Source organism: Fulmarus glacialis, unplaced genomic scaffold (genome assembly GCF_000690835.1).
Source record: "Fulmarus glacialis isolate BGI_N327 unplaced genomic scaffold, ASM69083v1 scaffold3050, whole genome shotgun sequence".
Taxonomy (NCBI): Eukaryota; Metazoa; Chordata; class Aves; order Procellariiformes; family Procellariidae; genus Fulmarus; species Fulmarus glacialis.
The window spans coordinates 11,324-29,719 of record NW_009187013.1 but is presented as its reverse complement, the minus strand read 5'-3'; the positions used below and the strand labels follow the sequence as shown (position 1 = coordinate 29,719).

The following is an 18,396-nucleotide window of genomic DNA, read 5'->3' as shown; positions in this document are numbered from 1 at the left end:
GCCCTGTATAATGTAGAAATATAGCAGAGGTTAGGCTGAGCTGCACCTGGGATTATTTTTAGGAGCTTTGTCTTGTGCAATCTGTTTTCTTGTATGGAAAGTGAGAGAAGCCAGACTTTATTCAAGTGAGTCCATGTGCTCTTTCTATACGCAAGTGTCTATACGTCGTCACCCAAGAGCAGGTATCTTTCCCTGAGGAGCATGGTGTGTTTCTCCCCTGCTTTTGGATTTTAGGGTGGAATTTGCCCATTCCCATAGATTTTCCTCCCACCTGTCCTGCTGGGATGAAGCTCTTGGCAGCTGCAGGCACCCAGCCGTGTAACCGTTCTATTCAAGGGTATTTTATTCATACTTAGTAGTTGATCAAGAGTATTCTGGGGATTAATTTTTACAGTGCTAAAATTCTGTGGAAGTGCCCATTTCTTGCATATCTTCAAAAATCTGTATCTGATTGTACTTTCCAGTGCAGTAGTGGGAATAGTATAAATTTATTCAATCTGAGGATCTCCTTTCTTGTAATAAAGCAGGATGATGTCTGATAACTCTTTTCCTCTTCTTCCTCTTTCTGCTTCAGATATTTTTGCTCTTACTAGTGAACTCAAACGCATAATATAATCAGTGATGTTCAAACAGATAACCCTTAATCTTTGAAATAATTTAAGTCTTTGAGGTTTTCTGTATTCTCTGAAGGTAGATAAATTTTTACTAGGGTGGCTGTTTTTTTCCTTCTCACTTTCTTGGCAAGAAAGTAAGCTGGAGTCAGCATAACATTCCCTGTTGGCTCCTGGGGTTAAATGTTATCTAGGAATGTATAAGGAATATAGACTGAGGAGTAAACACTGTGCTTTGGAGCTCAGTTAAAATATTTTAGCAGTGGCCTAAATGAAAAATGTCTCTATAAATAAAATTACTTTCAGTCTGATGCATGTTTTAAGGAAAAAAGCTGGAATACTCGCAACATATTGGCGTGGTTTAGTCTTAAATTCGGTTTACATGTGTGGCTATTTGACGGGCAGTTCATCAGTGTGTTCTTTTCCTGGCAGATTCCTGTCTTTTGCTGTTATTTGTCTTGCTGCTTTTTTACGTCTAGTGACTCTATCTTGTCGTTCATAGATTGTCGTCTGCTATTCCATTCCTCTTTCGTTAGAAATACTTGTAAAACTTGAGGAAACTGTTTTAAATCTTTGCCATGCCATTATTAGATATATTAATAAAGACTGTCTCCAGAAACAGAAGTCGGCACAAAAATTCTTTGACTTTTTGGTATTATCTAAGATGATTTTATAGCTTTATACAGACTCTCAATAAATCCTAGCAAGGCTCTCTTTAAACATTAGTAGTTAAAATAATGATTAATAGCAATTTGCTGCACTGCAAGTTTTAAGTGTGCACAAGTTTACCCCTCTGTTCTGAGGATGTTTCTGAAGCATGTGATTTTTAGATTTGCCATTCTTCCTTCCTTTGAAGAGGTGGCTGCTCTCTTTGGGTTTCTCCATTACCCTTACAGGAGTCTTGGGTCACAGAGTTTGCAGGCTGGCCTGGAAAAAACAGATTTTGTTTCACCACTTTTTTTTCCTCCAGGAACTGCTGACACAGTTGATGGAGACCACCTCCTCCCACTACATTACAATTTAGAGGTAGGGTGAAAGGAAAGGGGATTAGGCAGCAGTGGCAGGACACCCGATTCAGACAGCATATTGTAAACTTTAAGTTATTATATGCTGCAGCCCTGGAGGAAGATATTTCTCTGGTTTGAGCTATATTTTTAGAAGTAGTCAAGTTACAGTCGCCTGTCTCCCATGGGTTGTGCTGTGGTAATTCTGCGCGTGTTCCCCAACCTTAACCCAAAAGTAAGTAAGATATAATGCAATCTGCAGGTAATTCCCAGCTATCAATCACTTCGGCTTCCAATATAAGCATTGCAAGTGCCTAACTTCTTATCGCAGTGCAGAGTGAAAAGTAGATAGCTGAAGCTTAATCTGAGATATGTATAGGACAGAAAATGGAGTGTGTTGAAAGGTCTAGTAGTCAAAATTATTCAGACAGTATTGCTTGGAAGATATGCTGGGAGAAGTTGTACAGCTGTGCTTGGTGTATCAGGTTAATGGAACAGAGCATCATCATTCAGTTGAAACTAAATTTGCATTACTCCTTACTGAGAAGGCAGTGTACTACAAATCCAGAATCTACATCAGGATCTTGTAAAATATATAAGCTTCCCCTGACTTTTTTTTTCCTTTCTGCAACTAACCCTCTTTGACCAGCTGCTTGCACGTGTCATTGCTGATGTTCCTCAGCCTTAAGGCTGAAGGGTCTTTTGGGTGTGCAAACATGGCGTATCAAATGTATAGCTGTAGGAAAATGAGTTTGGAGCACTGAGCAAAAGTTCAGGCCTTGCAGAGTATAAAACTTGACCTGAAGTAAAAATGGGAACAATTTGTGTCATATCAGGCATGGAGGAGATGGGATTGTAAATTGTGTGTTTATTCCCTCTCCAGTGAGCACCAAGTTTAAGTATCTTCAGACATCTTAAAGAGGGAAAATGGAAATAAAAAGGCAGCTTTTATAGGAGGCTTAGGATGAGGTGAATGACATTAGGAAATAGGGATAGGAAACCTTTCTATCTTGTTTCTAGAAAATGACACGTTAAATGTATCAAGGTGGTAATAGAGAATAATGCACAAAATACGAGTGGCATTAGAAATTTAATATGCCCATTTGTTGTCGTGAATTTTCTGTCCTATTGTTTTATTTTAGCATCCAAATCCTATTTTCTTCACCCTCAGTCTGCTCCTTCTCCTCCACTTTGAGCAAGAAATAGCTCCTCTTAACATTTCCAGCAAATGGAGCGTGGATAGTGATTTGGCTGACCCAGTGTAACTGTCTGCGTGAGGGTCAGCTGGATCGCTCTCCGTGCCCCATTGGGATGCGTTGGGATCAGCAGCACCAAACACGTACGGAGATAACTAAATTTGGGTGTCTAGAGCTCAATTGCACCCTTAACACACATAAAATGTCTACATTTCACCTCCTTTCTTGCCAAGACTATCCAGGACTGAACGTTTTTGCTCTGTGCACTGCCCAACTTATTCAGAACGGGTTTGTGTATTGATTTACTGCAGGGGATTATCCTTCTTCTTCCTGACCTCATTGCTGAAACCTTTTTCCCTCCCAAGAGTATTCAAAATGTAGCAGCACTTCTTTTTTCACTGGCATCCTCGGCTGTAACATCCATGAACACTGAATACCATTTAGGCAGGTGGTTTTCTGTATTCGTTTTTACAGCAAAGACTTTCCAAGGGATGTGTACTGTGTATTATTTATTGCCCTGCCTTCGTTTTCTTCCCCTTCCTGCTCTCACCTGTTAGTATTTCATTCATCTCTCGTATCTTCTGTCTTAGACTGTGATTTAGGGTATTCTTTGTCAAAGGAAAGGATTCAGGTTTGGACTAATTTCAAAATGTAACTGTAAATCAGGATCTTCATCGCTGTCTAGAGTCTCCAGTGGTGTCTTGGAAGGATCTGGTATTGGCCTTATGCAAGAATATTAAAAGGTCAGGCTACAAATGTCGCTAAATTTGGGCAGTCACAGGTGCTTTGGAGGGCTTATAAGAAACGAGATGTGCTGGTGCTGAACTTTGCTGCTATATTCTCCAAGCTCCCAGCAGTCGTTTGGCATGCGGACCTTCTTGTTCGATACACCAAGAGTGCTATTCAGTGTCTGTCAGCTGAGAAGAAAATACTAACTTATTGTTGGTGTAGTTTGTAGGGGAAACATGAATTGGAGGAGGGAGAAATCGTGGCAAGCGGATAACTTGTACGGAGGTCTAGATTACGTGGTCAGCACAATCTGTTGTCTCATCAGGGTGAAACGTAAGCCTGTGTATGTATTTTTAAAAAAGTTAGGGTGAGTTTACTTCCCAGAACACTTGTTCCCTGGAAAATAGACTGAAATGATGGTGGCCATGGTGAATTAATAACTGTATGTAAACTCCCTGCGTTTATAAGTAGAGTAATAAAATAAGAGCATAGTGTTAGTATTGTGTGTAACCGGTTATTGGAGTACTGTGTCCACTTTGGTCTCGGCAATGTCTTGGGTGTTGCAGATGGTACAGAACAACACTGCAAGATTAATTTGTTATCTGGAAGATAAGTGAGACACTAAAGCATCACAAATTACTCATTTTATCCAAGGAAGAACATATTGAGATTTGATGATGTTAGTCAGTGTCTGTGAAAAGGAATCATAGAAGATTCATGATGGGATGAGGGTCTTCTAAACGACCAGCCAAAGGCATTACACCCAGTGTCTGCAACTGGGGGTAAAAAAGTCAAAAGCTGTTTGTTTTTTCTTCTCTTTTTAATGGCAAGAGTAGCAATGCCAACAGTTTTTTTTAGAAACATGGCTCTCAGATCAGAATTTGAGTGTTTTTGGAAGGATCTTTTCTGGGTCAATCCAAGTCACATGCTTGTGGAAATCACATGGTGCAGTTCAGTGGCTCGTACCATGCAGGAGGTCAGATCAAATAATCGTTAATTTTTCTGCTACCCCTAAATTTAAAATCTATGAATGAGAACCAACTCATAGTGCCTGCAGGCTTTTTCCAAAATACAAATGCTGCGTGCTCACTGGAGTGATCTGTGTGGCGTTGGTCACCAACTGAAGGAAATTATAGCAGAAATAAGTGATGCCCTGAAGAGGAAAAGCATCCCAAAATACTAATGTTGACACGAGATTCCAGCTCAGGGAAATTGATGGTCCTTTTTTGTTTGAACATGCTGCTGTCACTTCTGTGCCTAATTGAGCTCCTCTCTGACTGAACTTGCAGATGGCCAGTTACAGCTGACCATTTGTGGCTTTAATAAGTCTGCGTAGGACACCATCATATCAGGTTGGCAATCCCATACACGATGTTGGCGTCCAACTGAGCTCTTCTCACATAGTCTTCAGTGGTGTTGCCGCTAGAGAATTAAGTTGGTTTTAGTATATCCCAAAAAAGACCTGTTGGCCAGTATTTGCGATGATGAAGCTAGACTATCAAGTCTAGCTCTAGGAGAGTTCAGCCTCGTTTAAAAAAACCCACAACTGTATGTATATTGAAGCTGTTGTCATTTCAGACTCCTAGGTCTCTCGCTGATGATAGGAATCAGTGGTACAGGAATCTAATTTAGCTATTTGGAAAAATCAGGGAGAGAAGCAGTGTTGTGTAATTATGCTAGAAGAGCTCTAGTAAATCAAAGGTGTGCTCTGCTATTGTGTAATTATCTGGTATTGGTATATATTTTAGTCTGCATAGACTATATACTTCTGGTCTTTTAAAAAGAAATGATATCTTCTTATTATTATTAAAGGTCAGGTTTTCTGTGCCCTCCTACTGGGCATGATTATGATGAATAAGTTATCTTAATCAGCCCTGAATTAAATATCCTGTGTCATTTCAGCATGAGGCAACTTCCCAGCAGCTTTGCTTTCTGGGTTGTTATAGTTTTGAAGTGTGGAAATGCCTGTTGAGAAGCATTTGAACATTAATTCTCTCCTCCTCTCTCTTTCAACATAGCCTGCAAAGTCAGTTACAAAACTAATTAGCTAACATTAATATGTGCACTGCTCTAGGGGCTTAAAAACTTAATTTTCAGTGATGATGGAAGTGTCAGAGAAAATTGTTTGTTTGTTGACTTACATGGTAGTTAATGTAATTGTAGCTAAATGCTTTAAATCACTTATTTCTAAGACAATGTGGCTCATCTTCGTGGAATATTTATATCCTATATGTTTGTTTCTTTGCTGATGCCCCTTTTTATTTTGGAGTAGGTAATTCCATTGACTTCTTCCCTTTCCCCCAAGGTCACCAAGTAACTATAACATAAAGCAAAGGTTCCCACACCAGAATACATATGTTACTTCAAAATAATGCACGGTGATGCCTGAGCACCCGTCATTGCTGGCCACGTAGACATGCAGTTCCATCTAGCTGCTGTTGCCACCACCACTGGGAAGGACACCTTCTCCGAAGGCCCTTGGGAACCCCAGGAGAGTGGTGTCCCCTTCCCACGCTGGCTGTCAGCAGCCCGCGAGCTGCAGTTTTGGCAGATGTCATTACAGGAGAGCTCTGGGACAAGTCCTCAAGGTTTTCCAAGTTAGTCATGCAGTGGTGCCTGGAAATAGGTAGTTGATAGTTCACGTGCATACGCAAGTATGTATTTGTGCACAAATGGGACGAGCCACCTTCTGAATTCAAATGAAGCTCTTATAGCAATTCAGGATGTGCAGGAACAAGCTCAAAACGCCTACCAGTGCAACCACTCTACCCAGTATGTTTGGGAAGGACAGGAGTGCTCTCCATCCTCTGACCTCAACAAAATCGCTGTGACTTCGGTTAGCAAGGAGCCAAGTCAGAGCTAATAAGCCTTGCTGGGAGAATTTTGTTACCCTTTGCTCAGCCTATGCAGCGAGACCTTTAGGTATTTGATTGGATTGTGTGTTCTATTCGTTGTGCAGAGCCTTGGAGGGAACATGTAAGAGGACTGACACGCTTGAATAACTTTGCAGAATTGATGCTGTTTAAAAGACTGGTCAGGAAGAAGGAGACAACTTTGTTCTGTTTCCTTGTCACCCTCTGAGCTTCGGCTGGGGGGGATGAACAGCAACCGGAGTTGCTGAATCCATGTTGGAGAACAGCATCTTCACACTCCGCGTGGTAGAGCTCCACACTTCAGCTTAATACAGGAAAATCCCAAATATTCTGTTGTGCCCCAAAATCTTTTCATGTCTTAAACAACAAGAGTACAAATTGGTTTGTTTCCTTATCTTTACCTTTCTTCTCTTACCATGGCACTGGAGCTGTTACTTTTTTTAGACTCGCTGTTGTTTGTGAGGTCTCTGGGTTTTGGCCCATTGGACCAGTTTATCTTTGCAATACAGACAGGGTAGAGGTTCAAAACACACAGCCGATTTCAGAGTATCCTGGTTTTTCAAATTGGCTGTGGACAGCATGGAGAACGCAGCTGGTGATTTTGTTTGTTCATAACAGTGGAGCTTGATTTTTCCATGGTGGTACAGAAATATGGCAATAGAGACCCAGTTCAGCGGGAGGTTGATCGTAGCCTTAGCTTTGCGGCACCATCTCAAATTCATTGCAACCTTGAAGGTTGTAATATGAATCCTCAAAGGATGGCCTTCAATCGTACTTGTCTCATCAAAGTAAAGGAACATGCAGCTTGCTCTGCTGAAATATCTTCAGCAAAAGTTCCTCTAAAACCAAAATGTTATCTCCTGAGGATGCCCAGAGTCGCTATACTTCTAAAAACGCCGAGCTATGAGTCCACGAAGATCTGAATTGCAGAAATACCTTGAAGGATTAGATCTACAAATTTCCTGGGGAAAAAAAAAAAAACCTGTTGATAAGACTATTCCTCTTTTCTGGCTCCCCTTTTTAAAGTTCACCTCCTTCGACCATAGACTGGTGTAATTTTTTTTCCTGCTGACACCCTGCCTGAATACGTCCTGTCTGCTGGAAATAACTTTGCTCCTTTTTCTGTGGGGTCCTGCTTGCTTCTCTTTTACTCTGCCTTAACATGAAAGCTCATCCGTGCCCATTGTTCGCTTAGCACACCCGTGTTTTTTTCCTCCTTGAGTTTCTAATTTTTTCCTTCTCATCTCTGTTGAAAATCGAGATGAAATACTCGTCTAAAAACTTGAGTTCATTACAAGTTCTAGATGGCTGTTTTGCTTAGCTTTTTTTAAAAGCCATTCTTTATAAGGAGCAAATAAAATCCAAAACGTGTGGCTTTCTTCTGGAAAAATTGACATCCTTTCATGACTGAAAATATCAGAGCCCCATCCCGAAAGGCACCGTAGCCCTGTGCTCATAAAAGAGACTCTGCAGGGGGCAATTGCCAAGATGGATGGTAGCAGGTCGGTTATACAGAAACCAGTGACTGTTTTATTATCGTGAATAAAATGTTCAGGCTTTTCTTGTCAGAAAACACAGCATAGGTTATATTAGTCAATTAACCTGGTAACCTGAATAGCTGTTTTTCTTTTGCATGAGAGCCTGTGCTCTCTGTGCATGAAAAGGTTTTCCTGAATTCCTCTGGCCGTTTTTCTCCCATCAGTAACACACTATTCATTTTGGATTATCCATTACTCAACATGTGTGAATTTAGAGAATCGCTGGTGTGAAACCCTGCATTTCTGCACCATTCGCTCCTGGATCTGTACCTCTAGTCCTAGGCGCTATGAGGAACCTCGGTGGTCTCCCATCCTCCCTGCTGGTTTGCTCCTCCACCATAGACCGTTCGTTGAGTTTGTTTATTGTCAGGTTCTCTTAGTGTCTGGTTGCACCAAAACCTTCAGGCGTTGTTTCAACACTTCCCATTCTGCGATTGCTTTAACCTGTGATTTTTTTGGAAGGAGTTTTTCTGCTGATAGTGGGGGGGGTGGGGGGAAATCAATGCAAAAGAAAGTTGTGCAGGTTCTCACAGTTTGCGGTTACTTAAATATTAAAGGCCAGTGGTGTGTTCCAGTACATGCTTTTTGACGTGTTTTTATTGTAAGCCTGTCAAACGTTTTGCCTTTAAGATCCTCTTCAGACCTAAGTGATTTAAAATATTCCCAGGTTGTCCTATTAATTGTGTGATCTAGAAACCAAAGGTTTGCTTGAAAGAGCATTGAGGTTCATTATTTTAAATCTCAGAAAGCCAATCATTAGGAGTGAGGGTAAGCCAGGTTCTGGGGTATCTTGATGTTAAGTGCTTCTGACTTATAATGACATGCTCAATGTTTTGGCTAGAGAAATGCTACAATTTCTCCCTTACAACATAATAAAATCTTTTAATTAAAATTGTGACACACCAAACAAAGGATAGGAAGGATATATACGTGCACAGGTTACAGAAAGCCAATCATTAGGAGTGAGGGTAAGCCAGGTTCTGGGGTATCTTGATGTTAAGTGCTTCTGACTTATAATGACATGCTCAATGTTTTGGCTAGAGAAATGCTACAATTTCTCCCTTACAACATAATAAAATCTTTTAATTAAAATTGTGACACACCAAACAAAGGATAGGAAGGATATATACGTGCACAGGTTAAACATGCACAGTGCATGCCTTGGGGGAAATAGAGTGACATTCTGGTTACAGAACAATTATTTCTCAAATTAATTCTTAATTTTTTTGGGGGGGTGGAATTTTGTGACATGACTTGTGCTACAGCAGAAACTGGTGTTAGGAAAAGGATGTTCCCTTAGGCATTTGCTGCTTTGGTTGCAGCTTGGACCTTTGGTTTTACCTGGCTTGGCCACTGTTACGCTGAGAGTCAGCTGGCTTTGGGACAACCCCGAAAGCGACGGCTTTCCGTGGCCAGTTCAGAAAACGAAGGCGATAACACCGCTGTCAGTGTTGCTTTTCCCACGGCTCGTGCTGTAGCACTCGGAGGCACCTCTGCCTTCACAGCACCGCTCGGGGTTTTATTTCTTGAAGCTCCTATTGACTTCAGTAGGAGTCATGTTGCCAAATTGCACATTTTCTTTAGTAAACTAAACTTCCTCCAAAGAGCTAATAGCTTTTAGTTCGTAAGTCTCTTGGACATCTTCATCAGGACAGCTTGTTCTTTGATTTTATAGCCATTAAACAAAGCGCTTTATGATAGCTGAAGGGGACAGTTGCAGGAACAACAACCCAGCAATCTGTTTCACACTTGCTTTAGTCTGCAATCTGCTGGTGTGCTTTAAATATTCGAAAACTCCTCGCGTTCTTTTACCCAAGTGTGAGTTACACACACGTTTGCTTGCAAATGCTTAGTACAGCTCCGTTGGTGTGAATTGGTTGGGTTTTTTTGCTTTGTGACAGTATCTACAATCTGCTCTGAAATGCCTTTTTTTTCTTTTTTTTTCCCTGCTTTTTCCCTGCTTTTTCCCTGCTTTTTCCCCTTCAGAAAGTAAGCAAAACTTTGCCACTTGCCTTTTATGGCAGTGAAATTTTGTATTTTGTTTTTTGCTTTTCCCCTGCTTTTCCCCTGCTTTTCCCCTGCTTTTCCCCTGCTTTTCCCCTGCTTTTCCCCTGCTTTTCCCCTGCTTTTCCCCTGCTTTTCCCCTGCTTTTCCCCTGCTTTTCCCCTGCTTTTCCCCTGCTTTTCCCCTGCTTTTCCCCTGCTTTTCCCCTGCTTTTCCCCTGCTTTTCCCCTGCTTTTCCCCTGCTTTTCCCCTGCTTTTCCCCTGCTTTTCCCCTGCTTTTCCCCTGCTTTTCCCCTGCTTTTCCCCTGCTTTTCCCCTGCTTTTCCCCTGCTTTTCCCCTGCTTTTCCCCTGCTTTTCCCCTGCTTTTCCCCTGCTTTTCCCCTGCTTTTCCCCTGCTTTTCCCCTGCTTTTCCCCTGCTTTTCCTGTTCTTTTCTCCTGCTTTTCCCCTGCTTTTCCCCTGCTTTTCCCCTGCTTTTCCCCTGCTTTTCCCCTGCTTTTCCCCTGCTTTTCCCCTGCTTTTCCCCTGCTTTTCCCCTGCTTTTCCCCCTTCAGAAAGTAAGCAAAACTTTGCCACTTGCCTTTTATGGCAGTGAAATTTTGTATTTTGTTTTTTATTAGACTGAGAACCATAGAGCCTTATATACCCCCCAAGCTTAGTTGCATCGATCCCATTGTGCCTTCCTGCCACCTTGCCTGAACACTGAACTTAGAGACAGTCTTCCAGTTTTCTACAAAAAAAAAAAAAGATGGCTTGGCAAAGAAAAGACCATAGAAGGTTTATGAGTTCAAGAAAATGGTGATGTAATTAGTTTTGTCCAAACGAGTCGCACGCTGGATAGCAGCATCTTCCTTTCGCCTGTATGCTGTGTCCCCTTCTGCTCTGCTGGATGTGGGCAGTGTATCTTTCTGGGTTATTTGGGGCACGATGCCTTTTGTGGGGTTTTCTTCAGTGCTTTGTAAGTGCTCTAAATGATCGGTTAGGGTTTGGAGTGTCAAATGGCCCAGAATTAAGGGGGAAATGTGTGTGGTGATGGTGGGAAGTATAGAGGGCATTTGGTAGTGGCTCAATTTTGCTTAAAAATAGAGTATAACTAGTATTGCTGCAGCTAAGTAGCAATGCTAAATGTGTAAAGCTGCGTACAACAAGTGGTTTTAGGCAGTTGCTGCACTTAAGGGGAAGACTGCTGGTTTTGTACATGCTCCACAAAGTGTATGCCTCCTCACTTATTAAATAGGGGCACCGAGTCACATCAGACCCATTGCTTCTGGGAATTAGGGTTATGGCTTCTGCATCTACTTACAGTTTGTGTAGCTTGCTGTTAGTATTAGAGATCAGCCGCTGAAGCCAAAAGGAAGCGTGTCCACAGCTCAGCTAAAATTGAAATGCTGTTTCTAGCCCAGCCATATAGGAAGTGTCTTTTTTGTGTTAAAGAAAGGGAGCTGCATCGTAATGCTTAAAAGTGCTTAAGAGTACAATAAAAAGATGTCTTATGTCACAAAGGCTTGCAGATATTTACCGGGGAAAAGGTTTTCTATTTTAATAAAACATATTGCAACAAGGACATGCTTGCCATTTGATACATTTGCTGCATTCAGAAAGGAAACAAACAATAAAAAAGATGATTATTCAGTAGACGCCTGACAGCATTTTGCTAGTGCTGTTATAAAAAGTATCAAATCCTTTCTTACAGTAGTTACATACTGCTGCTAGTTTAATTTTAAAATAGTTCCCACAAATCCTATGGAATCCTGTCATGCCCCAGACAGGTGATGACAAACAACTAGGGCATCAAAGCTTAAAAAGTAAATAACTGCTTTATGAAGACTTAAGCAGATGCGTTTCCCCTCACAACCGAGTCAGGTTAAGACTGTGCGTGTAGCTTTACTTGCAATAACCTGTTAAGTTGTAGTAATGTGAATATTTACAATTATCTGTCTGTACCCTTAAGCCTGTTAAAACACCCGGAGGTTGTTTTTCCACGTTCATTGATATCCCTTCATATGGGTAAAACCTCTCAGATACATGTGTTTTTTTCATCTTTGTGTTGGAACAATATGATAATAATATTTTTCTGTTTATTAAATTAGCAACTACTCCGTGAGATGCAACAGATGGCAAGTCGCCCCTTCGCCTCCATCAACGTTGCCTTAGAAACAGATGAAGAGCCGCCAGATCTCATTGGGGGAAGCATAAAGGTGAGAGCTGGTGCTTTAGGATGGTCCTTACCACAATTAATCATGGATGCTTGTTTTAAACAGTTGTTAACGCAATAATCCCAAATCCTCTATTTGTTATATGCCTGCAAGAAACCGTAAGTCCATGAGGGCCAACAGACACTGGTTTTATTTGCTTTTATCCCTTCAGGTATGCATTTACACCTTTTGGGCTGGTTTAGGTAAAAGTTATACTGTTCGTAGAGTATGAGATTTTGTGTTTGCCTTGTTAGTTTTTATGCCTTGTAATAGAGAAGAATGCAGCTTTACACAGTAGAACATTTGGCTAGAAATAGCTAAAGGTGCTGCAAATAGAAACCATTTTTCTGTGATATCTCAAAGCAAACAGGAATATAATCATGTCTATGTACTATAACTGTGTTAACATATTTCTGATTATAAATATATGTTCAAATACATCTTGTGATGCGCAAATAGGAGTGTGGAGAAGTCGTTTTCTTGCACCAGGCTGGCATGTTCTTAGACACAACACATTGTATTTTTAGGAAAAGCATATTTAAAAGGAGACTAATGAATTAAAAGATCTTTTTAACGTGATGCTTTGACTAGCAGACTTGTATACAAAAAGAAAAAATTAAGAACCTGAGAACACTGATTATTTTTGTTTCCTGTCTAAGGTAGCTATTTTATTTAGACTTCAGTTTTTTGGAAATCTTCCTCATTAGTCTAGGCACAAAGCTTCTCACCTTCTATTACTGTGACGAGAAAGCGGGTTATGCTTTTCTATAAAAAATGTGTATATTTTAATTATTGTAAAGCACATGAAAACAATCTGACCCAAGAACTTATGTTTGGTGAGTAATAATATTTAAGTCTTGGCCTTAGTATCAGGAAATGCCACAATTAAGGTTGCCTGTGTAGCTTTAGCTCTTTCTTATTTATGTGTGAATACAGTCTTTCATGGCAAGTTGTAACACTTTTTCCACCTGATTGGTGTCTTGCAGCATGTTCTGGGTGGACACTATGTGGAAGAAGCTTTTCAATGTATTGTCTTAGTTTCATTATTTGTTCTGGTTATTTACTGTGTTCCATCCAAACCTTTATAGAATCGTAGAATCATGAAGGTTGGAAAAGACCTCTAAGATCATCGAGTCCAACCGTCAACCCAACACCACCGTGCCCACTAAACCATGTCCCTAAGCGCCTCATCTACACGTCTTTTAAATACTTCCAGGGATGGGGACTCCACCACTTCCCTGGGCAGCCTCTTCCAAGGCCTGACCACTCTTTCAGTAAAGAAATTTTTCCTAATGTCCAGTCTAAACCTCCCTTTGCTCAACTTGATGCCGTTTCCTCTCGGCCTATCTCTTGTTTCTTGGGAGAACAGACTGACCCCCACCTCGCTACAACCTCCTTTCAGGTAGCTGTAGAGCGCGATGAGGTCTCCCCTCAGCCTCCTCTTCTCCAGGCTAAACAGCCCCAGTTCCCTCAGCCGCTCCTCATCAGACTTGTGCTCCAGACCCTTCACCAGCTTCGTTGCCCTTCTCTGGACACAAGTCCCAAGCTTGAATGATTCCTGTGATTGCCCCACATTTGAGTGCTTCACGAATTAATCGTTACCTTTCTCTGAAGTCAGGGATTATCATCCCTGTTTTGCAGAGATGACCCTTGGAGTGTAGTGAACATAAAGTAAAATTTTCAAAGTTACTCAGTAATTTGGGGTAATTGAGTGACAGGGTAGCTAAGCTGACCTTGGAGGCTCTGAGAGTCAATGGGTTCTACTCCCCATTGACTTTCATTTGACACCAGATCATTCAGTTTTTCTGAGTTTTTATAATTTCTCTACTTCTGTTACCAGGATGGTAGGCACTGGAAGTCATTAGCCACTAATAGCTCACCAAGACTTTGAAATACAGGCTTGTAAAATTGTATTGTCACTCAACAAATTAGAATGAGCCTTTTCTTCATTGCTTCACTGAAGAAGCCGTGGGATGTGTATGGATGTTCTCATCAGGCTGGAGGCGGATTTGTGAGGCTGTAGCCTGACTGCTGATGTTTTTGGGTTGCAGTCTGTCTGTCGGGGGTCTATTCCCTTCCCCTCTTTCCATTTTCTGGAAATAAGCTAACTAAAAGCACCTCTCCCATAGGATCAGGCCAGAACAAAGCTGTCCCAGACTTTTTGATCTCTCTGACAAGTTTGTCTACACTCATAAACTACAGAGAAGATAGTAAACTTTGGATCTCTTATGTTCTGATTACTGTGTTATTTCTTCTCTTGTTCGGCTGGCAGTGCTTTTACCTTCTTCATTCGGGCTTTGTTGTTCATTTTTTCCTCTGTACCTCTCTGCTTTTTGTTTTCTTCTCAGTTTCTTCTTTGATTACAGGAATGTTGAACCTTTCTCTTTTGAAGTGCTTCCATAGACAGCACCGCCGACAGGATTTCATCTTTCTCACTTGCAGCTAAGCCTCCTTGCTTTCCCATGTCTGCTGTCATCTTCCATATCTCACGTGTCTGACCTCCTTGGATTACTCAAGAATGGATGGAGAAGCCAGTTTTAAGCATAATAAGCAAGACTGTGGACAGATGTCCTTTTTCAGATCCAGAAATTGTTACCGACTGCTAATTGCCCTCTGTGCTGATAACTCATACAAATATTTCTTAATCCACTTCAAGCTTAAATGAGAGGGTCTGATTCAGGCAAATAGCACAAACCTTATACGGTGACCTGAAGCCAAGTAGGGAACATGGACATGGACAGTTGTGCCAGCAGGTAACTTCATCTGCTGGAAGATCTGGGTGCAGAACCAGAATGCTTTTCCATGACAAGGAGAGTTGTTAATTTGGGGGGGGGACGTGTTTATATAGATTTTTATCATCTTGCAGAATTTGGATAGGGAATAGAACTATGTACAAAAGTCTGGAGTGTTTCAGAAAAGTTGAAATCATGTGGAGAGGAGAGGAGGCTCAGGAAGCTTGTGGGTTGTGAGCAGCTTGGGGAATGACACTTCTGAGATAGTCTGGCCTGTTGGATGCTGCATATAAATGAATTTAAATAAAAGTGAAAAAGCAGTCTCAATATCTATGGGGGTCAACTTCGGGTTTTCTCGTTATCCCTTTTGCACCTGCATGGGAGAAAAGCTCCTAGCAGGAGGGAGCTGCAGGAAGATAGGCTGGGACGATACAGAGAAGTGGAATTGCATTTTTCTTCGTGTTTTTTCTGTTCTTTAATTATTAGCCAAGAAAAGAGTGAAGAGAAGTGTTGCTGCGTTGTTGGACTGTAAGCCATTCTCCAGTTACTCTGCCATTCACTGTGTCAAAATTTGAGAGCCTTCGTTTTAATGCAAGAAATCCAGACTTGCATTATCATAAATGCATTGATGTTTTTCTTTCCCTGTGTGAATCAAAGCCTTTGGTTAATAACGAGTTTATTTGAGGGTTACAAAGGAGAAGTGGAGAATGGGACGTCTTGTCTGCAAGAGATTAATTTCCTTTTCCATTGTGCATAGCCAATTGGCAGCCAGTGTCAAGCTAGTTCCATCCTAAGCTAATGTTTTCCAGCTGGACAGTATTAGAACCGTGTTTTCAATTAGTATTTTTCCTGGGGTACTTAGAAGTAATAGAAAGTGATTTACCTGCAGGGAAACTATTCATATTACAGTCTGCAGCTAGGCAACACGTAACTATCTGCTTTGGTTTATTTCCCATTCAACAAATACCCAGTGGATCACAAATCTACCACTAAATTTGCTTAGTTATTACAAAATCCATTGGCTCTTCTCTGCAGCTTTTTGTGTGTTCTGAGGTCCTGCCTATCACATTTTTTTTCGAAGAGTATTCAACGTCCCTGGGTATCTGGGACTCATCCAAGTGTCTGAACTGGTATTACTGTAATTCAGGCTTTTTTAGGTCTTGTTATCTAATTAATCTAAGTTTTGTAGTCCTCTGCAGTGATTTTTAGAAGAAGCTTTCCTGAAAGACTTTGGAAAGTTTATAATTTTGACATTGATTTCCAGGTATCTTGAAGCTGGTAAAGGCATGAAGTTAACGCTTGTAGATTCTTGGGAAAAACACATACACAGTGTAGCAAGGAAACACTTAGCTTGAGCAAAACACCTACAGGATCAACAAGAAAATTGTTGCATTAGAAAAATTTATCCTTAAGTCAGAAAAAAATTGTCTTGGAAGCTTTTAGAGGATTTGAAAAACACTCTTGTAAAACGGAGCATTTGCCTAGTGGAGCTGGTCCGTAGAGCAGCCTTTGCTGCGCTATATTTAGGGATCCAACATGCGAAGCCAGCGCTAAGAGGTGATTATTTTTGCATCCGTGATCGACAGGCTGTCCACATCTATAGTTGCCTAAATGGAGTGAAAGAAGTATTTGGTGAGCAAAATCCTTGTGAAGTTCATTTAGCATGTTCTGTACCTTCATGCCAATGTGCATTTAATTCTGCTGTGTTAGGCTTCTGGGGGCAAAATAGCTTCACTGCAAATCCTTAATCAGGCGTCAGCTCACCAAGCTGGCTGATTCCTTAAATATAGCAGAAAAATTGATGGAAAATAGCATCTTACTCTAGTAATTAGTTTGCATTGTTATGGAAGAAAGTGCTGTTGAGTGGTTTAAAGGCTGCCAGAAGGTCCCATCTGTTCAAGAAGTACAGAGATGAAGTGGTGGGCTGATTTAGGAGTGGGCAAGGGATACCACAGATTTATATTTTCAGTCTATTTGTATTTCGCATCTGAGTGGTGCCCTTGTTAAATTCCTTTTACATTGCAATGAGGTTGCAACCATCAGTAATGAGCAGAGAAGTGAGTAGTTAGAAGTCCTGTGCCAGAGGGCGGTGGGTTTGGAGAAGCTGCAGGGGTACCACTGTGCTGAGGAATGATTTGAAATGAAGCGTTGTCCAGCTCCAGCACTCCTACAGGGCGACTTCATCTTAATTTTTACATGTAGCTCTATGTTGGGCTGCTTCATGCGATGGGAGAAGTTAAGCAAAGAACAGCTAAGGGCCAAGGAACTGATCGTTTTTAGGGCTGTTACCCTGTTCTGGTTGTCACTCTTGGTGATTTATTTTCCCCTTAGTTCACATGTTATTGACCCATTATTAGTCCATCTAATTTGCTGATGGACCAGCTTCTGTGACCCCCTCCCAACCCACTTCACTTAAAGTGAGCCAGGTAGGCACGAAGTCTTGCACTTCTCCGTGCCACCAAGCTGAGACTGGGGTCTGCAAGCAGGCAGATTTGGAAGGATGGCAGGCTTGAGCTATGATGTATAAAAGTAGTCTTAAGGAGAAATGGCCAGGCTATCGAGATGCGTCGGAGGGGAACAGAGCAGGTTAGGGTTTTTCAAGGGTGGTATAAATAAGCTGAAAGGGAGAATCATTCATTATCCTCAAAAGGATAATAGTTGGAAGAAGGGGATGAGATTGAGGGGGGAAAACATAAACTGGATAATCTTAATCTGATGTGGCAGTTGCTGGAGATGGTTCACGCGCAGCCTTCGAGGCCAGAAAGGCTGGTTTTATTTCGCCTGACCTGTCTAGGGCAGGCTGCTCGGGCTTGTTAGCTTGCCTTCTGAAATGCAATTTAATTCTAATGTACTATTTCTGGGGTTTCTAGCATTTGCTGGTTCTAGGAGCTTTTCCTTGCAATAAAGCTAGGGTGTTCAAAGCATGTCAGCGTGTAGCTGTCTCCTTGTCTTTAGCGAACGCATTTCCACTCATTAGGCTCGGTCCGTGTGCGCGAGCGGATGACAGGAGCTCTCCCGTTGCATCGGGGTGACGAGGGACATAAAACAAGAAGCGACATCCCAGCTTGTACTTTATATTCGGTGTTAATTCTGCTTATGCTGGCCCACTTTCTAATTCATGGAAAAGCGTATGATCGCCTTTGAAGGAGTGCCGTGCTAGATGGAGTTGCCAGTGGTAAGAAGGGAGCGTTATCTGGGCAGCTGGGGTGTGTAAAACGGATTAGCTGCACTAGAATTGCAGGTAGTCTGGCTGTGATCCGTACTGCGAAAGCAACAACAAAAATACCAGATAAAACCTTCACCTAATGAATTATTTCCACTTAACTAGTGCCGGGTATCTTGTTTTGATTTCTGTTGCAAAATTAGGGACTTGGGAGGAAACTTTTGCCGCTTCCATAATATAATATGGAATATAAATATTTGGAAGGGAGCTATCATGGGATCAACAGAGACATCTGTTAAGCCTGCCTTGTATTTAGGGAATATTTGGCTGATAATTGAGATTTAACTAGTT

At 41.5% G+C, this 18,396-nt stretch overlaps 1 protein-coding gene across 1 annotated transcript in view; it reads left to right on the top strand.

The window, feature by feature from the left end:
• Window positions 1–18,396, top strand: part of ATRN (attractin) — a 117,634-nt gene that overhangs the window by 89,487 nt on the left and 9,751 nt on the right. The window contains exon 28 of the mRNA XM_009573463.1: window positions 12,046–12,153. Coding sequence (XP_009571758.1) covers window positions 12,046–12,153 — 108 coding nt within the window. The remainder of the gene's footprint in view (window positions 1–12,045; window positions 12,154–18,396) is intronic.